General features: G+C 35.5%; 1 protein-coding gene across 1 annotated transcript in view; it reads left to right on the top strand.

Annotated features, from left to right (window-relative positions):
- MEGF10 (multiple EGF like domains 10) overlaps nt 1-23339 on the top strand; it is a 91276-nt gene extending 67937 nt beyond the window's left edge. The window contains exons 18-24 of the mRNA XM_036762622.1: nt 854-982; nt 3345-3581; nt 10431-10558; nt 11663-11786; nt 17034-17078; nt 21048-21254; nt 22845-23339. Of these exons, the coding sequence (XP_036618517.1) occupies nt 854-982; nt 3345-3581; nt 10431-10558; nt 11663-11786; nt 17034-17078; nt 21048-21254; nt 22845-23017 (1043 nt within the window). The 3' untranslated portion in view covers nt 23018-23339. The remainder of the gene's footprint in view (nt 1-853; nt 983-3344; nt 3582-10430; nt 10559-11662; nt 11787-17033; nt 17079-21047; nt 21255-22844) is intronic.
- The last annotated feature ends 1641 nt before the right edge of the window (nt 23340-24980 follow it).

The raw sequence follows: 24980 nt of genomic DNA, 5'->3' as shown, positions 1-24980 counted from the left end.
ATTCTGCCCTGTCAGCCTGCCATCATCCCCAAGTCTTAATCTCCTAGCCCTAAGATATGTCTGCAATCTTTTCAGTGACCAGGAATAAGGCTAATACCATGAAAAAGGGTTCTGAGAAAAATGAAGTCTGAAGGACTTTTGATACACAAGACCAACAACACTAAATTGGCTGAGAACAGATGATTCGGCCTTCTTGCGCTCTTTTTTGGTTCAGCTGCTGAATTACATTTGTGAATGCAAGCGCAGTCTCTTCAGATCTTAAACTTCCAGTGGAATGTGAGGTTTGATAAACACTTTAAAAAAATAGTTACTTGATGTATGCCCTATTTTTAAAATCTTCTGCTGGTTTTTCTTTTTTTTTTTTTGCAAGCAGAGACCTAACTAAACTTTGAATGAAAACCGTGACAACAGCAGTACATTGCCCCCTGCTGTTCAGTTATTAAAAAAAACTAATGGATTTTTAGCATGAATTTTTAGATTAAGCATTCCATTGTAGTGGGTTAGAACTACTGTCCCAAGCTAAGATCAGATTAAAATAAAAAATTCTACCTTCAAGCCTATTTGTAAAAATCCAGTTTTCAGATTTCAGATTTCTAAGTCAAAAAGTAAACTTCAAATTCAAACTATTCTTTGTGAAATTAAGACTCTGCTTAGGAAATAGCTGTTCATTCTTTTTAGAGTTTATAACCATTACCTTAAAATTGACAAATAACACAAAATTCTCCTTTTGTAGAGCCCCAATTCATGTAATGAAAAGTTTGGGGGGTTTTTCCCAAGCAAAGGTCCTCATTTATCATATCTAATAAAACTCCTACTAATTTGTCCAACTTCACATTTGATTCGTCTTCTTCAGAGTGTCCCTCAGGAACATATGGCTACGGCTGTCGACAGATATGTGACTGTCTAAACAATTCTACTTGTGACCACATCACAGGAACTTGTTACTGCAGCCCAGGCTGGAAGGGTACAAGATGTGATCAAGGTGAATAACACTGATGGGCAATAAAATGATTTTGAAAATTTCTGTGACATTGCACAGTATTTACGTGTATCACTTTTCTTAATTAACATGGTTTTTTATACTCTTTTGCCTTGCTCATAGTTTAATGTAATAAGGTTTAGCTTAAGATGTTCCTTGATCATATGTTTAGTATTCACTATAACACTATTCACTATTATTCACTATGATCACTATTATTATTACATATCTCATTATTACACATATCATTACATTATTACATGTATTATTACACATATCATTATTACACATATTATTATACATATCATTACATTATTACATGTATTATTATTACACATATCATTACATTATTACATGTATTATTACACATATCATTATTACACATATTATTATTATACATATCATTACATTATTACATGTATTATTACACATATCATTATTACACATATTATTATTATACATATCATTACATTATTACATGTATTATTATTACACATATCATTACATTATTACATGTATTATTACACATATCATTATTACACATATTATTATTATACATATCATTACATTATTACATGTATTATTACACATATCATTATTACACATATTATTATACATATCATTACATTATTACATGTATTATTACACATACCATTACATTATTACATGTATTATTATGCATATCATTATTACACATATCATTACATTATTACCTGTATTATTATTACACATATCATTACATTATTACATGTATTATTACACATATCATTATTACACATATTATTATTATACATATCATTACATTAGTACATGTATTATTACGCATATCATTATTACACATATTATTATTATACATATCATTACATTATTACATGTATTATTACACATACCATTACATTATTACATGTATTATTATGCATATCATTATTACACATATCATTACATTATTACATGTATTATTATTACACATATCATTATTATACATATTATATTATTATATGTATTATTACACATATCTTTATTACACATATTATTACACATATCATTACATTATTACATGTATTATTATTACACATATCATTATTATTCACTATAACATTTTTGGGTGTGTGTGGAAAAGAGGGAGAGAACCTTTTCTATGCTGTGTATAAAAAGATCCTTTTAATACTAGAACAATTTCATGGAAACAAAAAATGTTAATGCTGAAAGGAACATTACATAAAGTCTAATCTAACCTTTCATTTTACAAATGAGGAAACTCAGACCCAGTGAATGTCTTACCTGAGGTTATATGGTTATTAACTGACAGAGTAGGACTAAAACCTTGATTCTTCATTCCAAATCTTAAAGTCTTTCCAGTGCCTCCCCTTTGAACAGATTGACCTATTTTATTCTGAATTTTGACTCCTAGCAATTAACATTCTTGTGTAATATTATTAGGCTACATCCTTCTAGGTAGTAACCATGCAAAAATAATTTAGGAACTAAGGAAGGATACTATCCACCTATTATCTTGTCTTGCCATAGCAAATTATTTTTGCTTCATCACAGCACCCCCCTTCTTGGGCAGCAATCTGACCTGGAAAATAACATGGCCAGGAACATTGTCTTTCAAAAGAAAGGATAATCATATGCATTCATTGAGGCAGCTGGGTATAGTGTACAGTGTGCATTGCTGGTCCTGGAGTCAGGAACACCCAAGTTCAAATCCAGCATCACACTTGCTAGCTATGTGACCATGGGTACATCATTTAACCTTTTCTTGCCTCAGTTTCCTCAACTGTAAAATGGGCATAATCACAGCCCCTACCTCACAGACTTGTGAAGATCAAATGAGATAATCTTTGGGAAGCACTTAACATAGTTCCTGGCACATAACAGGTGCTATATTCTCTTTCCCCTTCCTTTTCCCTCCATGTGAGGAGGGAATACGGTAGATAATTTTTTATCAGATTTTAAATTATATTATTCTTACAGAGAGAAAGAGAGTGAAAAAAAGCTTCCATATTTCCAGAAATGTTTAAGATAGACATAGGTCTGATTTTAGTAATTCTAGGAATTGGATCACTTAAGAATTTTGGGATGTGTCATGCCATCACAAATGTATAATAAATAAAACAGTATCTCAATCAAAGCTTCTTCTGGGTTTTAATCTCAGGGTGACTCCTTTGCGGGGAGGGATCAGAACCTCTATCCCTTTGCTCTGGGCATAGCTATATACATGGTGACAAATGAGATGTTATTTTTTGCTCTTCGGTTTTCAGAAACTTCAAAGTGAACATTTTTATGAACTGAAATCAACCTGAAATCTCCTGTGTATTCTGTGCACCATAATCACTTGTGTCCCTCTTTCTTCTTTTTCTAGCTGGTATTTTAATAGTTGGGAACTTGAACAGTTTAAGCCGAACAAGTACTGCTAACCCTGCAAATTCTTATCAGATCGCAGCTATTGCAGGCATCATTATTCTTGTCCTGGTTGTGCTCTTCCTGCTGGCTCTGTTCATTATTTATAGACACAAACAAAAGGAGAAGGAATCAAATATGCCAGCAGTTACCTACACCCCTGCTATGAGGGTCATCACTGCAGATTATACTATTTCAGGTAAGACTAATGGTATGTGAGGGATCTTACTCTGTTAAAGTATAGTAAGTCCCATCTTAAATCATTAAAACAAGGTTTTATTCTCTTAGATTTTTTTTCTACATACTCAGCATCTCCAAGATGTAAGAGACCTCAAAGGCCATCTTTCCCAGCCTGTACTTGAAAGATTCCCCTCCACAATGTACGCAACAAATGGTTCATCCAGCCTTTGTTTAAAGTACCTCCTCACTAGATGGGGGAGAGAGAATTTGGAATTTGGAATGAAAAATTTTTAAAAGATTTGGAAAGTTTTTCCTCTCCATTAAGCCTTTTTACAAATCTCCCTCATTGTTCAGCCATTCCCCAGTTGATGGGCATCCTCTCAATTTCTAGTTCTTTGCCATCATTGCAAGAGCTGCTATAAATATTTTGGGACATATAGGTCCTTTTCCCTTTTTTAAAAATCTCTCTGAGATATAGACCTGGTAGTGATATTGCTACATCAGAGGTTATGCACGGTTTTGTAACCTTTTGGGCATAGTTCTAAATTGTTCTCTAGAATGATTAAATCAGTTCACAACTACACCAACAATGCGATAGTGTCCTAATTTCCCCCTATCCCCTCAAACATTTGTCATTTTCTTTTTCTGTCATATTAGTCAATCTGATAGGTGTGAGGGGGTACCTCAGAATTATCTGAATTTACATCTCTCTAATCAATAGTGATTTTTTTCATATGACTGGAGATAGCTTTCTATTTCTTTATTTGAAAACTGCCTATTCATATTCTTTGACCATTTATCAATTGGAGAATGACTCAAATTATTATTAATTTTACTCAGTTCTCTATATATTTGAGAAATGAGGCCTTTATCAGAGAAACTTGCTATAAATTCCATGCCCCCCCCCAGCTTTCTCCTTTCCTAATCTTGGCTGAATTGGTTTTGTTTTTACAGAACCCTTTTAATTGTATGTAATCAAAATTATTCGTTTTATGTGCTGTAATGCTTTCTATCTCATTTGGTCCTAAGTTCTTCCCTTATTCATAGATGTGACAGGTAAACTATTCCATGCTCCCTTAATTTGCTTATCATGTCACCCTTTATGTCTTAAAGCATGTACCTATTTGGACCCTATCTTGGTACATAGTGTGAAGTGTTTTATACCTAGTTTTTGCCAAATTGTTTTCCAGTTTTCCCCGCAGTTTTTGTCAAATAGTGAATTCTTATCCCAAAGTCTGGATCTTTGCATTTATCACACACAAGATTACTATGGTTATTTAATACTTTGTATTGTGTACATAATCTATTCCACTGATCCACCACTATATTTCTTAGCCAGTACCAGATTGTTTTGATGATTACCACTTTATAATGAAGTCTGAGATCTGGTATGACTAGGCCACCTTACTTCACATTTTTTTTTCATTAATTCCCTTGATGACCTTGACCTTTTGTTCTTCCAGATGAATTTTATGATTTTTTTTCTAGCTTTATGAAATACTGTTTTGGGAGTTTTATTGGTCTGGTACTGGATAAGTATATTAATTTAGGTAGAATTGTCCTTTTCATTATATTGGCTCAGCCTACCCTTGAGCAATTAATACTTTTCCAGTTGTTTAGATATGACTTTATTTGTGTGAAAAGTATTCTGTAATTGTGTTCATGTAGTTCCTGGGTTTGTCAAGTATTTTATATTGTCTACAGTTATTTTAAATGGAATCTATCTTTCTATCTCTTGCTACTGGACTTTGTTGGTAATATATGGAAATACTAATGGTTTGTGTGGGTTTATTTTATATCCTTCAATTTTGCAAAATTTGTTATTTCCAATAGTTTTTTAGTTAATTCTCTGGGATTCTCCAAGCATGCTGTTATATCATCTGCAAAGAGTGATAGTTTTGTTTCCTCATCACCTATTCTAATTCCTTCTATTTCTTTTTACTCCCTTGTTGCTATAGCTAGCATTTCTAGTACAACACTGAATAATAGAAGTGAATGGATATCCTTGCTTTAACCTTGATCTTCTTAGGAAGGCTTCTACCTTATCCCCATTACTTAGATAATACTTGCTGTTGGGTTTTAGATAAATACTACATATTGTTTTAAGGAAAGCTCCATTTATTCCTTTGCTTTCTAATGTTTTTAATAGGAATGAGTGTTACAGTTTGTCAGAAGCCTTTTCTGCATCTATTAAGATGATCATATGATTTTTGTTGTTTTTGTTATTGATATGGTCAATTATATTGCTGATAGTTTTCCTAATAGTAAACCTGCATTCCTAGTATACATCCCACCTGGTCATAGTGTGATCTTTGTGATATATTGTTGTGATCACCTAGGTAGGAATTTTTTTAAATTTTTGCATTAATATTTATTAGATAAATTGGTCTATGGTTTTCTTTCTCTGGTTTTGCTCTTCTTAGTTTAGGTATCAGCACCATATTCGTGTCATAAAAGGAATTGTCTATTCTTTGGCTTCTTTACCTACTTTTCCAAATAGTTTATATAGAATTGGAATGAATTATTCTTGAAATCTTTGGTAGAATTCTCCTGTGAATCCATCTGGTCCTGGGGATTTTTTCTTAGAAAGCTCATTGATAGCTTATTCAATTTCTTTTTCTAAAATAGGGCTATTTAAGTCTTCTACTTTCTCTTCTGTTAATCTGGGCAATTTATATTTTTGTAACTATTCATTTTGTTTAGATTGTCAGATCTATTGGCATTTAATTGGGCAAAATGGCTCCTAATAATTGCTTTAATTTCCTCTTAATTGGTGGTGAGTTTACTTTTTAATTTTTGATACTGGTAATTTGGTTTTCTTCTTTTTAAAAAAAAAGAAATCTAATTAACCAATAGCTTATCTATTTTATTAGGCTTTTAAAAATAGAAGCAGCTCCGAGTTTTATTAATTAATTGAATAGGTTTTTTTTACTTTCAATTTTATTAATCTCTGCTTTGATTTTCAGGATTTCTAGTTTGGTATTTAATTGGGGATTTATAATTTGTTCTTCTTCTAGTTTATTTTTAGTTGCATACCCAATTCATCTATCTGTTCTTTTGCTATTTTATTGATGTAAACATTTAGAGAAATACATTTTCCCTGAAGTACTACTTTGGCTACATCTCATAAATTTTGGTATGCTGTCTCGTGGTTCTCATTCTCTTTAATGAAATATTTTATTGTTTCTATGGTTTTTTCTTTGAACTACTCATCCTTTAGGACTAGATTATTTAGTTTCTAATTAATTTTCAATCTAAGTTCCCATGGCCCTCTATTGAATGTAATTTTTATAGCATATGATCTGAGAAGGATCCACTTAGTATGTCTGCTTTTCTGCATTTGGTTGTGAGGCTTTTATGCCCTAAAATATGGTCAGTTTTTGTGTAGGTGCCATGTACTGCTGAGAAAAAGGTATATTCCTTTCTATTCCCATTCAGTTTTCTTCAGAGGGCTATCATATCTATCTAACTTTTCTAAAATTCTGTTTATCTCTTAACTTCTTTCTTGCTTAGTTTTTTGGTTAAATATATCTAGACCCGTGAGGAGAAAGTTAAGATCCCTCACTAGTATAGTTTATTGTCTATTTCCTCCTGTAACTCATTTAATTTCCCTTTTAAAAATTAGTTGCTGTACCGTTTGGTGCATATGTGTTTAGTGTTGATAATTCTTCATTGTCTAAGGTAACTTTTACCAAGATGTAGTTTCCTTCCTTATCACTTTTAATTAGATCTATTTTTGCTTTGTCTGAGATGATGCTTACTTTTGTGGTGGTTACTGTTGAATTGTTTCAGTCACGTCCAACTCTTCATGACCCCATTTATTGGTTTCTTGGCAAAGACCCTGGAATGATTTGCTATTTCCTTCTCCAACTCATTTTACAAATGAGGAACTGAGGCAAATAGGGTTAAGTGACTTGCCCAGAGTCACACAGCTAGTAGGTATCTAAGGTCAGATTTGAACTCAAGTCCTCCTGACTTCAGGCCTGGCACTCTATCCATTGCACCACCTGCTTTTTTTTTTAACTTCCTCTGAAGCAAAATGGATTCTGCTTCAGCCTCTTACCTTTACTCTGTATGTGTCTCTCTGCATTAAGTGTATTTCTTGTAAAAAAAAAAATATTGTAAGATTCTGGTTTTTAATTCATTCTGTTATCAACTTCTGTTTTATGGGTGAGTTTATCCCCTTCATATTCACAGTTATGATTACTAACTGTGTACTTCTCTCTATCCTGTTTTCCCCCTGCTTATCCTTCTCTTTCTTTTCACTCTGTTCCTCATCAAAAGCGTTTTGCTCTGACCTCAGCCTCCCACAATACACCCTTTCTTCTATTGGTACTCCACTTCTCTTCTTCCCTCTTCCTTCCTACTCCCCTATGGGGTAAGATAGATTTTTATGCTGAATTGAGTGCATATATTATTCCATTTTTTAGCCAATTCCTGTGAGAGTAAGGTTCAAGAATTGCCCTTCATTCCTCTTCTCCACCCCTATTGCTCCCTCCATTCTAAAAGCTTTTAGGTACCTCTTTTATGTGAGATAATTTACCCCATTCTACTTCTCCCTTCCCCCTTCTTTCAGTGCGTCCCTCTTTCTCACTCTTTAATTTTGTTTTTTGGAGATTTTTTGGATATCATCTCATCATAGTCAACTTGCATCCATGCTCTCTGTCCATGTATGCTCTTTCTAACTGCCCTAATAATGATAAGGTTCTTAGGAGTTAAAAGTATCTTACCATATAGGAATATAAAGAGTTTAATTTTATTGAATCCCTTATGATTTCTCTTTCCTGTTTACCTTTTTATGCTTTTCTTAAGTCTTGTATTTGAAAATCAAATTTTTTTATTCAGCTCTGGTCTTTTCATCAGGGGTGCTTGAAAATCCTCTATTTAATTAAATATCCATTTTCCCCCCAAAAAGGATCATACTTAGTTTTGCTAGGCAAGTGATTCTTGGTTGTAATTGTATCTCCCTTGCCCTCTGGATATCATATTCTAAGCCCTCAGATCTCTTAATGTAGAAGCTGCCAAATCTTGTGTTATCCTGACTGTAGCTCCACAATATCTGATTTGTTCCTTTCTGGCTGCTTGAAGTATTTTCTCTTTGACCTGGAAATTCTGGAGTTTGTGATATTCCTGGGAGTTTTCATTTTGGGATCTCTTTTAGGTAGTGATTAGTAGTTTCTTTTGATTTTTATTTTACCCTCTGATTCTAAGATCTCAGGGCACTTTTCCTTAATAATTTCTTGAAAGATGATGTCCAGGCTCTTTTTTTGATCATGGATTTCAGGTAGTCCAATAATTCTTAAATTATCTCTCCTCAACCTGTTTTTCAGGTCAGTTGTTTTTCTGATAAGACAGTTTTACAATTTCTTCTTTTTTCCATTCTTTCAATTTTGTTTCATTGTTTCTTGATGTCTCATAGGGTCATTAGCTTCCACATGCCCAATTTTAATTTTTAAGGAATCATATTCTTCAGACAGTTTTTGTACCTCCTTTTCAATTTGGCCAATTTTAAAGAGTTCTCTTTAGTGGATTCTTATGGTTCTTTGACCATTTGGCCATTGTGTTTTTTAAGATATTTTTTTTCAGTATTTTTTGTGCTTTCTTTACCATGCTATTGACTCTTTTTTCATGATTTTCTTGCATCACCCTCATTTCTTTTCCCAATTTTTCCTCTACTTTTCTTATTTTATTTTCAAAATCTTTTTTGAGTTCTTCCATGAATTCTTTTTTTGGGGGCCTGAGACCAATTCACATTTTTCTTTGAGGCTTTGTATGTAGCAGTTTTGACATTGTCATCCTCTTCTGAGTTTGTGTTTTGACCTTCCCTGTCACCATTGTCACTTTTTATGGTAATGTTCTTTTTTTGTTGCTTACTGATTTTTCAAGCCTATTTCTTGACTTTGAACTTTATGTTAAAGTTGGGCTCTGCTCCTAAGATAGAGGGGGCACTGTCCAAAGCTTCAGGTTTTTTGTTCTGTTGTTTTCAAAGCTAGTTTTGGGGTGGTCTGTAAGTTTTCAGTTTTTCCAAAATGGTATGATCCAAGAGAAGATGTGGTCACTGCTTTCCTGGCCTATGCTGTGAGAGACCCCAAGTACTATTTTCTGCCCGGGAACTGTGTCCAGGGTCCCTGCTCACCTGCAGCCACAAGCTCTGGTGTACTAGTGTTCTTTCTTCTCTTTTGGGACTACAACCTGGATCCCTGTGTGGGCAATGCAAAAGAGTCCTATATTCATTGCCAACTAAGAGTTCCCTGTAATCTCCTGACTTGTCCAATCCTCTTACTATCTGGGCTGAGAGTTATGGAAGTCACTGCTGCAGATATACTTGCCCCTAAGGGCTACTGGCCTGCACCGTGATGGTCCACTACTACCTTAGGCATGGTTCTGGGGCCTTGCTGCTGGCTTGTGCTGGGGCTGAAGGCCTCACTGCTGGCTTGTTCCCCCATCCCCAGTGGGGCTGCTTCTGGCTTGCACAGAGGCTCAGGGCCTCACTGCTGCCTTACCAGGTATGGCATATACTGGATTTCACCCTCCTCTTACCCCACTAAGACCGCCCTTTCTTGCCAACCTTCTAAGTTGTCTTAGGCTGGAATATTGTTTCACCCCCATTCTTTTGTTGGTTGCAACTCCAGAATTCATTTTAAAGAATTATTTTGAGTTGCTTGTATGGGAATTTGGGAGAGGATGGATAAGTCCCTGCTTTTCCTCTGCCATCTTGGTTCTACCTCTCACTTCTGCAGTGACCTGCCATTATAGAATTTTTTCCATTTTGGGAATCAGTACAAGTATTCGTTCATCTGACTGCACTTATTTTGTTTCTTACAGATAACAGTCAGTTTTAATCATTTTCTTCTCTCTTTCTTTTCAGATACCCTTCCTCAAAGTAATGCTGGAAGCACCAATAATCATTATTTTACCAATCCAAGTTACCACACACTCACCCAGTGTTCTACATCCCCTCATGTCAACAACCAAAATAGGATGACGATTGGAAAGGTAAAATAATAGATGCATGTCAGTTAGCTGCATAGACATAAAAGGAAGAGATGTGATTCCTAGCATCTCATGGATTTTTTCAAGTCATTTTCAATAGTAATTTTAGTGAGAACCTGAAATCCTTTAGCATGACAGTTCTGAGAATAACTGCAACATAAGTAGTTAGTCTTTGACACTCTCTCATTTCTCTTTTTATTCCCAGTTCCCCCCTTCTGGAAGCATCTTTCTTTTCTTCCCTGTTCCCAGGCATTCAGTATCTTTGTACTGTGCTTTAACTGCCAAAATTCTACACTTCAGTGCCCATCCAGGTCTGCCCTTCCTCACAGTGTCCATTACTCTAGAATTAGAATAGAAATAGAGTAAGTTCCTCATTACAAGCTCATGGACAAAATTACAGGTCCAATTTAAAATAAAATAAGCCCTTCCCTCTGGGAGATTATATACTGTTGATCAAATTAACTTAAATAGCCCTTAAACTTCCCAAGAACATTTTTGTTTTATTATAATAATGATAGTAGTCATTCTTTACATTTCTATAGCATTTTACAGTTTACAATATCGTTCTTATATAAATTATCTAAACTAAACCTTACAACAGCTCTATAAAATAAATGTGGCAGACATCATTGTCCTCATTTTGTCAAAGGTGAAATTGTAGTTGACCCAGAGAAGCTTGATGTCCCACAAGGGTCCCACTCAAGGTCCCACAGACAAGAAATGACACAGCCAGAGGCAGAATTTGATTTTCTGACTTAGTCCAGACCTCTTTTCAGTATAAGTCAAATGGCCCAGAGGAATTAATCTAGTGTCAAGCACTGTGGCACAAAGCACTGAATTTCAGATATTATGGGGATGAGAGTTTGAGGTAGGGACCCCCACAATATAACTATAGGCTTAGTGTGCCTTCTGTAAGGCTCTGTCTTTTTGCATAATTCACAGAATTATTGAATTTTAGAGTTGGAAGAACTAAGTAACTAGAGGCAATCTAGTTCAAATTATTATCTATTGAATCCCTTCTACAATGTCCCTGAAAAATGCTCCCCCAAACTGCAGTACAAGACTGAGTTGTGCTCTTTCACCCAAAGTTCTTTTCATTTCTAATAGTCAAAAAACAACCAGATGTTTGTGAACATAAAAAACATGGATCCTGGAAAGCGAGGGCCTGTTGTGGACTACACAGGGACACTCCCAGTAGACTGGAAACATGGCGGCTTCCACAATGAGCTTGGTAAGTCAGATTGGCTGTCCTTCTTAGCAGTCCTTTTCATCATTTAAAGTCACCATTGAAAAACATTTTAGGGGAGGTAACAAGCATTTATTAAGGTTGTGATGTGCACTAGGCACTGTGCTACGTGCTTTACAAATATTAAGTCCTCATAAAATCCTTGAGAGGTAGGTGTTCTTATAATCCCCATTTTACAGTTGAGGAAACTGACAGACATGAAGTGACTTGCCCAGGGTCACACAGCTGGGAAGTATCTGAGGCTGGATTTGAATTCAGGTCTGCCTGACTCCAGACCTAGGACTCTAGCCACTGTACCTCAAAGCTTCTTCTGAAATATAAATGAAACGTGAGTAGGAATTGCTAAGTTTTCATATCTTCCTGTGCTAGGAAAAGGAATACCAATAATTTAGCTGAAAAACAAACAAAAAAAAACCTGTGTTCTAATGTTTTAGATTGATCTACGGAAAAAGATTTTATTTCAGCATTAGAAAGTAGTTATTTTCTCTGTGATCTGACATAGCCACAGAATAAATGAAACAAAGTAAACATGGGAGAGAGCCTTACTCAAGAATATTGGATAACAACATCTCTTTCATCAAAGTGGCAGCATTTTCCCATCAGCAGCACTTTAGCTTTTCAACTGTGATTAGGTCCCTTGCTTTCCTGGAAAGTTACTGTTGGATTTAATTTATTCCTCAATTAGAAAGGTCCTACTATTACTAGCAATTAAATATCCAACTTTTATATTTGCTTTCCCATTTTAATGTATCCAAACAGGCTTATAGAGAAATGGCCCAGAATACTTAGTTGGTTACAGGTAGGGAAAAACTAAGAATATATTGATATTTCAGTATCCCCATAGATTCTTATTTGTAAATACAGTGTAGCACCCCCTCCTGAGCTATTTCTTAATTCCCAATTGCACTGGCAGATTGGTTACCAGAGGGTGGCTATTTCTCCCTTGAAGATTCTAGGGGTAACCCTGAGATGCTTGCGGATTTCTAGAACTTTCACTCACAAGTGTCCATAGTTAGCCAGACAGACTTAATAGTTTTTAGTTAGAGATATTAACTAAGCAAGTATAATAAGAACCATTGGTAAAAAACCAATTTCCCCAAAACTTTGGGACACACTCTGCTACATGTACATATAGACTCCAAGGGAAAATGGGCTCAAGCTTAGATAGCACATGTAACAAAGGAGTAACTCACAGCTTCTGGTTGAATGAAATCCGATTTCTTCCTTCCTAGAATCCTTATGAAATTTCCCTCAGGAATTCATGAACTCCGTACTGAACCCTGAGGGTTGAGGGCCTTGTAGAATTCTGAAGTTGCACTTCTTTCTGGCTTTCTTTCCTCAATGATTTTGGTTTGTCCTCTCTCAACAACAGGCTGAATGCATTATTTGTTATTCACCCAGTCTATCTGATGAGATTATAAGGTTGATGGAGAAGGTAGAAGGAGTATGACATTTCTTCTGAGCTCACTCTTCCCACTCATTCTGCCCTTTGTTTGTAGGTACAAAGGTTTGGTTTCTTAAAGCGTTCCCAAATCATGACCCCAAATCATGACCCCAAATCTTCTCATGTGAAATACATAGATCTAGAGAAATGTCAAATTCTTTCAACTAACACCAATATATTTTGCTGTCTAATTTCATCCAGTGATGCAAGCACTTTTCTCCTTATCCTGATTAAGTAGCTTGTTCAAGCCTAGTTTATACCTTTGATTGATTAATTAGAGATGATCTCTTGTCATTTTCACACCTATTTTACATGTTTGATTGCTTGATTGATTCGGTAGCTCAGTCAAAGTGGCTAATCACTTAATAAAGGTATCAAGACATAGAACATCTTGTTATTTACATTAATTGAGCACAGGGATGTGAAATTCTCTTACACTAGTAAACAGTGGTAATTTGGAGGATTAATGCCTAGGCAGGGTTAGTTGCAGCTGAACAATAATTTATGACCTTGTGGTGGGAAAATAGGTCCTTAAATGAAGTCAAGGAAAGGTGTCTAGTCTCTGTTAGTGTCCTAGTGTGTCACTCACCTTAATATGGCCAAGAGTGGGAAGTAGGATTGGTCTCACTTAAGAGTGTAAGAGTGAACCAATCTGTTTGGAGGGAACAGACGTAAAGAAAAAAGCTCCAATTCAAGACTTCCCATTGTGTTTTGTGTTGTTCAATCGTTCAATCATGTCTGACTCTTCACGATGCCATGGACCAACACTCCAGGCCCTTTTGTCCTCCACTATGTCTCAAAGTCCGTCCAAGTTCATGTCCATTGTTTCCATGATGCTATCTATCTCATCCTCTGCCGTCCCCTTCTCCTTTTGTCTTCAATCTTTGCTAACATCAGGGTCTTTTCCAATGAATCCTGTCTTTTCATTATATGGCCAAAGTATTTAAGCTTCAGCTTCAGATTTTATTCCACTGAATAGCTTGAATTAATTTAAGTATTAACAGTTCTCGTTGTTGAAGGGACTCTCAAAAGTCTTCTCTAGTGCCACAATTCAAAACTGCCAATTCTGCAGAACTTGGCTTTCCTTAGAGTGCAACTCTCACAGTCATACATTGCTACTGGAAAAGCTATGGACCTTTGTTGGCAAGGTGATGTCTCTGCTCTATACTATGCTGTTCACATTTGCCATAGGTTTTCTTCCAAGGAGCAAGTGTCTTTTAATTTCATGGCTGCAGTCACCATTTGCAGTGATGTTTAAGCCCAAAAATATAAAATCTGACACTACTTCCATTTCTTCTCCCTCTATTTGCCAGGTAGTGATGGGACCAGTTGGCAAGATCTTAGTTCAAGCTGACTTGAAGCTTAACATAAAAAACAAAACTCTTAAGCATAACCTTGCTAAAGTGTGAATGGAGCGCAAGTGTTCTGTAATTTGAATATTCCTTGGTATTGCCCTTCTTTGTGCTCTGAGCACAGTTGTAAATCCAGAGGGTTAAAATGGTTTTTTAAAAAATTTAAAAAGATAGAAAAAACCAATTAAAGGGATCTTTCAGAATAGTAGAAACAGGCAAAGTGAGTACACAAACAGCTTCCAGTGGAATCAGAGGTGGCCATGTGGCATAGTAGATAAGAGTGCTGGACTTGAAGCCAGTGATTCCAAAAGTAAAGGGGGAAAAAAGCAAGCAATTTTGCAGTTTGAAGTTTTGGTGCCTTACCTGGTCTTTATGAATTGGCCTAGCACAGGCATTAATTCTTAGCTTGGAGAAAAAAAAAAGAGAGGTTTGTTTGGATCAAAATCATAAGTAATTTGGAAAAAAGCAAATTTTTGACTTTAAGAGTAGAGCACTGTGGTCTTCTATGAATGATGTGGTGGCATGTAATTGCCTAGGTAAATTAGAAAAGTCATCTAAAAGGAATAAAAACAGATCACGAATTTGCAAGCTCCTAAGTAAGATACCAATTTGGAATTGAGTTGGCAAAACAAGGAATAGCAAATCTTGAAATTTCAGTTCTGATTGGAAAAAAAGTAGAGTTTTGCAATGAGTTGCATAAGAAAATTGTGCTAATTTGCAAAACAGATTCAATCTGAGTAAGTAAAATCCACTCTGAAGACAATTTGGACCGTGATTTGGGATTGAAAAGGTCAGAAATTTTAAAAATTAATAGTTAAAATTAAAACAAAACTGAAATACTGAGTCTGGATTAATCAGAGGCAGTGAGAGCAAGAGAGAGAGAGGATCAAAAGGGAATTAGAGATAATTTACACTGACATAATATAGATCTGAAGTTCAATTTAAAAAAATGAGAAATACATAAAGATACTCCTAAAAGTAGAAACATTTTGAAATGTTTTAATCAAACTTGATTTCCAAACAGCTGGAACATAGAACTAGTGATTTTTCACCTGAATAGGGACAATACAAGGGTCTCATTTTTGTGAGCTATCAAAATTTCCAGCAATGGACCACAAGAAAAAACCCAAGACTTAACTTAGGATAGTATTGCATGAGACATTTTAGACCTCACTGAGGAAAGAGAAGAGAAGGTTTGCCAGGGTCTGTAAAACTATGATTCTACTTCGAAAACTTCTTATTTCTTCCGCAGGAAGTTAGAATTAGTTTTGAGATTTTTTCATGTTTTCCAAACTTGATTTCAAAGATTGTGGTATCATGAGGACAAGTAACTGGAATGATGTAACAAGCTTTAAAATTGAGCAATTTGAAAATTTGGATTGTATTAGGTTTTGTTAATTGAGGAAAATTATTTATTCATAGAATAATGTGGGGAAATTTTTTAATTATCTATTCATATTGTTTATTTTTTAGCTTTATGTGGCTGTTGTTGTTTGATCATTTTAGTCCCGTCTGATTCTTCATGACCCCATTTGGGGTTTTTCTTGGTCAGATACTGGAGTGGTTTGCCATTTCTTTCTTCAGCTCATTTTATGTATGAGCAATGGAGGCAAACAGGGTTAAGCGACTTGCCCAGGGTCAAACTTACTAAGTTTCTCAGCCCAGATTTGAGCTCAGGAAGATGAGTCTCCCTGATTCCAAGCCCAATGCTGTATTTACTGTACCACCTAGCTGCCCTTTACCGTGCTCTTGTTGTTTAGTCATTTTTTTTTCAATGTCAGACTCTTCTTGTCTCATCTTCCTTGACATGATACTAAAATATGAGGTTAAAATATACCTTCAATCTAAACTTCACAGAACACATCCATTCAAGGCCACATGTGGCCCTCTAGGTCCTCAAGCATGCCCCGTTACTGAATCCAAACTTGTGAAGTTTATATTTGGTCAAAGGGCTGCACTTGAGGATTTAGAGAGCCACTTGTGGCCTTGATGCCGTAGGTTCCCCACCCCTATATACTCTAAAACACTAAAGTTGCTCCCAGCTGGAGCAGTCTTAGTGCAGTAATAAATTCTTTTCAAATTGGTATCTTACCTAGGAACTTGAAAATTCGTGGTCTGTTTTTGTTCCTTTTAGATGACTTTCCTAATTTACCTAGGCAATTATATTCCACCACATCATTCATAGAAGACTCTGACTCTGACTGCTCTGACTGCTCACTTTTTTACCCCCAATCTTGCAGACCTTATAGCATGTGAATTTCTCTTTAGGCCCTCATGAAATTGAGGTTGAAAAACTCCCACAAAATCCATTAAATTCCTAGTATATATCTCAGGGTTCTCATGCTCCCCACTGACTCCAAACTGTTAGATTCAGTAGATCAACCTCTAGCATTCATTCTGCATTTTCTCACTATTTCTCTCCCTCCTGAATTACAGGTGCTTTTGGACTTGATAGAGAATACATGAGGAAATCCTTAAAAGGTAAGTTTAAATTTGAAGAAATAATTTTTCATGTCTTTCATGGCAGTAGTGTGGAAATTTTATTTTTAGGTTGAGTGATTTGTTGAATAGCCAATGGAAATTTGCTCTAGGCTGACAGTATTGAATCATAAAATCTTAGATTATTAGTAATAGCAAGAATCTTAAAAATTATCTAGTCCTCCCCCTTATTTTGCAAATGAGAAGATGAAAATGCGAAGAGGTTATGTGGAGAAGTAGGAGCACAGGAAATACTAAAACAACAGAAGAAAAGTAATATTAACCAACATATAGGGAATAAATTCAGGTAAACATATATTATTATTTGGAGGACTGGACATTAGATAACTGTGCTTTATAGTTACTTAAGAAGACCCCAGAAAGGTGGTAGATTAGAGGGGCATTATCAATCATAATTTCACAGCAAAAAATATGACATGATGAGGAAGCATAATAAAAGAGAGAAAATTAGCGGGAGAGAGCAAAAGTAAACTTGTAATAGGGCCACATAATAATAGCTCACATTTATTTAGCACTTACTTTGTGTCAGGCAGTACTAAGAACCTCAGAATTGTTATCACATTTGATCCTAACAACCCCGAGAGATAATTTCCTCAGAGGCAAACACATATTAAATGACTTACCCAGGGTCACATAGCTAGTAAGTATCTGAGCCCAAATTTAAACTGAGGTCTTTCTGACTCTAGGATCAGTGCTCTGTCCACTGTACCAGTTAGCAGACCAGATTGAGGCTTGTACCCTGTCTGAGGTAGAGGTGAATAGGGAAGAAGGGACAAAGAACTTAAGTTCACTGTAATGAGATTTGGTAATGGGACTTAAATAATAACATATTTCCTTTGGCAACAGCAAAATCCTAACTTGGCAACAGTGAAATCCTTACCATGTTTCTATTGCCCTCAGTTGCTATTTTAAATAACTTAACATCTTTGAGGGTATTTGATAAATATTCATAAAAATTTAATGAAATTCATTATAAATGAATGTTTGTTTATTTGTGTTCAGGGCCTATGATTTTATCCATGTAGAGAACTATGGTATGGAAATTCCTTTCATGAAAGCCGATTGGCAACTCAAGTACAATTTATAATTTGCTTGGGCACTGAGAACTTAAGTGACTTGCCTTTGGTCATGTAGCTAATCTGTTTCAGGTGTGGGATTTGATCAGACACTAAAAATTTATTAAGCACCTCCTAAACGAAAGACATTGTGCTTTGTACTGGGAATACAAATTTGAAAAAGAAAGTTGCCCTCAAGGAACTTCCAGTCTAGTGGGGAAAGATAGTACACAAAAGAAAGCTGAAAGGGTATGTTGGAAAAGACCTTAGGAGAGTAGCCTGGTGGGAAATGAAAAACACCCCTCCATAAATGGAGATTTGGGGAGGCTCTCATCACTCTGCCCAGTTAATCAGAGGGGCAGAAGATACTGATGAGGTGTGAGTCCCAAGGCTGATTTGATGTTGCAGGAGGATGAGGTTGTTGGGGGCACTGTGGAGAAGTCCAAAGGGATATAACCCTGTGGCTCTAAGTCTGACTTTCTATCTATTATGCCATGATATCCATCAGGAAATAATTATGACAAAATACTATCAATTCTTACTATCTCTATTTTGGACTATAATTGAAAAATATGATTATACATATATACTGCAGCTATTATTCCCAAAGTAGACAGGAAACAATATTATGAGGCAGTATGATTTAGTGGAAAGAATACTAGACTAGGAAACCGGAGACTTAGATCCTAGCTTCTACTGTCACCAACTAAGGAATGTGACTTTGGGACAACAGTTCTCTCTGGGGCTATTTCCTTCTTTGTAAAATGAAGAGGTTGTACTAACGACATCTTAGGCCTTGTCATTGTTAAGCGTTTATGAGTTTATAATTTTTAGATATAGATTATGGAATTCAGATACAAAGATTTGCCACAAACAAATATGAAAACTTAGTGGAAGATCCAAAGGAAAAAATATTCAAGCTTTATACTATTCAATTAAATTTAAAAAGCGTTTATTAAGTACCTACCTTGTGCAAGACTGGGGCTACTGAGACATACACTAAATAGTTGCTAACATCAAAGAGTCTTCTTTCTGGGGGAGGGAACAACAAATACATGGATAAGTAAGATTATGGGGGCCGGGGAACCTTGCAATAGTCTGGTGGCTAAAAGACAGAAACAAGGAAGTAGAAAGGGGAAGGCCTTAAGATGAAATATTTGCATACAAGGAGGCCAATGAGACTTTGAATTTGTCCATATAGCAGAGACTGTATTCATAATTTTGTCTCTCACCACTCTCCTTTGTAAGATTTCAAAAGTTATTGAGGGACATGGAACTGACAGAACTAGGACTGGAACTGGAATCTAGTAGCCCTTGCCTTATGGGGGTGGGGGTGGGGGGGAAGGGGCTTTGGAGTGTGAAAGGATAGTTGGAACAGGAAGAGATTAGACCTCTCTCATCTCTTCCCTGAAGGTGACAGACTACCTCCCAGCTGAAGAAGTCAAAGAGAAAAGTGTCTAAAGATCCTAAACTAATGTTCATCGCCCTAATTGAAAGGCATTATGACACCTTCACTGAAAAGAGTTATTTTATTGCTCCAGCTAAAGATAGTGAAGTACTTATTAACCAGTGTAGCCAGTGGCTGAAGTTTGGAAAAGACAAATTGTCCAACAACAAACTAGGCCAGAGAGGACCATAGAGACTCTATATCCTGAGAAGAGCCCAGCAGCTGCCTAGCCTCAAGAGCCCAGAGGCCAGGTCCAATGAGGGGCCAGAGTAGTAGCCACATACCCTGTTTGATCCAGCCTACCAATCTGAATAGTGGTTAGTGGTGTGAGCCCAGAGAGGGTACTACATATAATAAATGGATTATAATAGTATTTATGTATACCTTATACATATAAAGGTCTTTATATGTATGTATATATATATATGTATATGGGTATACATATTTATAGGGTATATACAATAAATGCAAACTAATTGGGGGAGGTGAAGAGGAAGGCCTTCTAGTATAGAGAATTTACCCAATTTATCCCATATGTATCATTTATAAATGGTTATTTGCAGGTTGGCTCCCTCATTATACTGTGTGCTCATCGAGAGCACTTTCTTAGTATTTCCCAGTGCCCGGCATAGTAGATGCCTAATAAATGCTTATTGACTGACTAAAAATAACCTGTGAAAAGTCATGGAGCCCTGGGGAGATGTCTGTAAAAAGGCATAATATAAAACAAATTTGGATAGATAGGTTGGAGCCCGATTATAAAGGGCTTTAACTACCAAATAGAAGATTGTATTTTATCATAAAGATAATGGTGAACTGAAGCTAGATAAAAAAAAATCCAATTCAGGAAACATTTATTAAGCACCTACTTTGTGCTAGGCCCTAAACATACAAAGATAAAATAAAACAACCCTTGCCCACTAGGTTGTTTATGTTATAGAGGTTGGAGGATAAAGAGGAGAGGCATAGATATTAGTCAGCCTCAACTTAAAAATGCCTTTGATTGTTAATTTATACCTTTTATTTTAAAAGGCAAAGGAGATGATTTTTAAAGTAGCCTTTAGAGTCCATATAGTGAAGTCATGATGTAAATCAGCATCAGAACTATAAGGAATTTTCAGTTGTTCAAACTGAAAGATAATTCTTTTATTTTTAACTACTGCCTCTTTACCCTTTCTGTCTCTAGCTAGTCTCCGATTTGGCTAGAATTATAGATTCTAGCCATACTTTCCTTGAGATACAGAGAGATGCACAGTCTTTTGGTTATATGACTCATTGATCTTCATTCTTTCTGAAAATTGTGGTATAGTTTTTTAGTAGGGGATGAAACAAATACTCAGGAACCCCAATGGATACATTTCACTTTAAAGCTTTCTTGCTTATAGACAGATCAGCAATCTAGTATCGCATATGCATACTCCTGAAGGGTTATTTTTTTTTCTTCCACAGATTTAGTAAAGAATTCTGAATATAATGCAAGCAGCTGTTCACTAAATAGTTCTGAAAATCCCTATGCTACTATTAAAGATCCACCAATACTCACACCCCAAAACTCAGAGAGTGGCTACGTGGAAATGAAGTCACCAGTACACAGAGACTCTCCATATGCTGAGATCAGTAGCTCAGCTTCAGCCAATAAGAATGTCTATGAAGTTGGTAAGAGCATCTAATGAATATTAAATTTTTTCATGTTATTTTGGAAGTAAACTAGAGTACTTAATGAATAATTATTAAAAATATTTCATCTTCCCTAATCCATACACAGTAATCAGTCAATTGGTATACAAGCCTTTAAGGGAAAAAAAATGACATTTTCCTAATTCCCAAATCGTTGATAGCCATCCCATTCTATCTCACTAATAGACTACTCTTTTTTTTAACCAGCACCAATTATTTTAATGATGACTGCTTTGTTATATAGTTTGCAATCTCTTACTGATGGACTCCCCTTCCTTCTCACTTTTTTTCATGACTGCCCTTAAGATTCCTGACCTTTTATTCCTCTGTATAAACATTATTATTTTTTTCTAGCTCTATAAAATATTCTTTGGGGAGTTTGATACAGGACTGATGAAGCAAATTAATTTAAGGAGGTACTGTCATTTTTATTATATTGGCTCAAGCTACCATCAACAACTAATAACACCTCTAGTTTTGATAGGGAGAAAAAGAAAACAGAAGTGCTCTGAGTAATTGAGATGGGAGATGACTACAGAGGAGAGAAAGAAATGACACATTCTGTTAGCATAGCAGTTTTGTCAGTATATTCAGCCATGCAGAGTACATATAAATTGTTTTGTGTACATTTGTATGATTCGTACATTTGTATTTGTAGTTTTATTCATGAAGCGTTGTACATATGCAGCTTATTTGGAATGTTGTCATTGAGACAACATGATGCTAGAGAGTTTTTTTTGTAATCATAGCTTAACTTTTTTTTTATAAAGGGGTTTTGTTTGCAGAAGTCATTTTTGGAATATCTGTATAAGGTTGGGGTGGGAGGGGCATGGCAGCCTGATGCAGTGTAGAAAAGGCTGGAAGCCCTGGGGTTAAATTACAATTCTGTCACTTCTAAGTCAATTTCACCTTTCTCAGCCTCAGTTTCCTCCTCTCTTAAATGGGCATTGGTCTTTAGTGCTTCTTAAACTTTGGGCCACAACCCTACATGGGGTCCCAAAAAATCTGGCAACAGTAAAAGCTTTCTGAATGCACAACAACCAAAAATTAATTCAATGACCAAAATTAATTCAAAATCAAATGTGTAATAAATCCAACATGTTTCTGGCAGCATTTGCCTCTGTTGCCTCGTGCCACTTCATTGCAGCCTTGGTTCTGAACATAAAGCATGGTACTTTGCAATGTGCATACCCTGCCAAAACACAAAAAGGGGTGGAAAAAGTTTAAGAAGCCCTGGGATGATCTCTAAACTCCCTACCATCTCTAAATCTGTAATCCTATGATTCAAACAGAAGTTTAATGTGCTATTAATTTTGTTGTGAATCAGTTGACATCTCTGATCCAGCAATGTTACCATCCTCCTGCACTGTAATGTTAATTATGATAATCAATGAACACTTCATCTCAACAATGAGAAAGTAGTTTGATTAAATCAGAATTATTTAGCATTCAAAACTATATATCTCTGTATTTTTATTAAAAAGCCTTCCTTCGTATTTTTAAGAAATGTTTCATTCTTTTTTTATTTGCTTGTCATTTTTTATAAATGTCTGTTTTTGGTTGTCACAGAACCCACAATGATTATTGTACAAGAAGTATTAAGCAATAATGGACCTCTCAGCCAGGATCCATATGACCTTCCAAAGAACAGCCACATTCCATGTCATTATGATTTACTACCAGCTCGAGACACTTCATCATCTCCTAAGAAAGAAGTCAGTAGCAGCAGCAGCAGTGAATGATGATATTTTATTGGACATGGTAGAACATTTTTAAGAACTCTAATTCTCCTCCTCCTTGTAATTTGTCACCTTATTTTGGATGCTGATCAATGTGATAGACAGATGCTAAAAATATTAACCAAGAATCTCACCATTTTATATTTGTTGAAGGTGCTTAGTAGGTGACATACAGACTGAGGAGATGCTAGTGTTCTCACTTGTGACTCTTGATCTTAGCTCCACAAGAAGCACGTTGACAACATAACACACAATCTAAAAGCACTCATTTGCAGATGAACTTCACACAGAAATTTCAGTGAGCACAGAATACACACTCTGTCTCGGCTTCCTCCTTCCCGTTGTAGAGCTATACACAGGATTATGCAGTCTTTCAAATAACTTAGTTCTAAAAGGTAATTTGAGTCACTAAACACCCAGAGAAAAAACAGGCCAGCTAGATTGCTGTGCTGCTGAATTTCTATGGAGTGGCCTCACATACTGAAAGATTATATTATTTCAGGAAAAGCATGTGATAACACGAATCTGACAGCCTGCAGATAATAACAAGATGCACATAAAAAGTGAACAAAACTATGAAAATATGAGGTCTAGATTAGGTTGCAGAACACACAACCTAGAATGGTTTTTAATAGCAAAGATTACAAAGAACAGCCTTACAGATGCACCAGGAAGTGGTGTTTTGTATTTAGATGTTTGAATCTAAGGACATTTTAGTACTATGACATTTTCTTCTAGTCATAAATCCTATGCGCAGCTCCACTAATAGAAATCCATTAACATAGCAGCAATTATTTCATAAATATGTAAATGAATCATTTTATTTTTTGACAAAATGGATTGAATGTGTGCATGAAATGAAGCGGGATGTGATGAATGCTGTAAACTTATAAGAAAAACTTTAAGTTTTGTAACATTAGTGATATAGAATAATTATAAAGAGTTTGGATTAATTCTTTTCCTTAGAAATGACTGCAGGATCTCTGTTCATATGTGTCAAAAAAAAAGTTATTGATAGTTGATATAGGATAACTATGCTTAAGCTGGTCTTTTGCATGGCTAATAACTTGATATGTAACCAGTTTTTTCCACAAAAAAAAATTTAATTGTGTATTTTAAACTATGTTTTATGGTGACTGAATTGTTTCTGAAAAAATATTGTATGTTATTTTTTCTTGTGTTTTTGATACTCATCTTTTATTTAGTCTGGAAACACCTTCTATCACAGGAGAGGGGTGTGAATTGGCGTTGAATAGGAGCTTTATGGTGGCCTCTGAACAGAGGTAGTTTAGAAAGACCCATAAATCTGATTTTCTATTATAGGTCCCACCTCCGCGGAAGAATCCTATGACTAATATGAGAAAAATTTTACCTATGTCAGAGGACTATGCTATTGTATTAGTGACATAATAGCAATATGCAACTTACTCATAACTGCATTTTCCAACCCTCCTTGATGATGCTTTTAAGGATATAGAATATTATACAAGAAAACTATGTTCTCTTTCAAGGTAAAATCTTTTGATTTTCTTATCCATCAATGATGTATTAATGAGGAAGGAATTCCCTGAGATAAAACAATGTGTCATAATTGATAGGTTTCCAAAGTTCGTAAGATGTAGAATCTACATAGTGGTTCAATCATTAATCAGTCAACATATTTTTTGAATGCCCACTATGGGTGATCATTGCATTGAACATTGTAAGGATTTAGGAAAACATTCCTTCCCTCCTGGTCCCTCCTGCAGCTTAAAATTCACATTCCAGAACCCTAGGGAGATTTGGGCCTGGGGGGTGATAGAATAAAAATACATACATATTTAATTTTTAAAATTAGGATGAATTGCCTAAGCCTAACCTCTACCTCTATCTCCTCCAAAGAATCAATGGATTTCTTGTAGGATTCTGACATTGTAGGAATCTGACTTCTACATAATTTGGAAGCCAGTGATGTTTTTCCACAGTG

This window comes from Trichosurus vulpecula, chromosome 1 (assembly GCF_011100635.1).
Source record: "Trichosurus vulpecula isolate mTriVul1 chromosome 1, mTriVul1.pri, whole genome shotgun sequence".
Taxonomy (NCBI): domain Eukaryota; kingdom Metazoa; phylum Chordata; class Mammalia; order Diprotodontia; family Phalangeridae; genus Trichosurus; species Trichosurus vulpecula.
The sequence above is the reverse complement of the archived record's forward strand: the minus strand, read 5'-3'. Positions and strand labels throughout refer to the sequence as shown.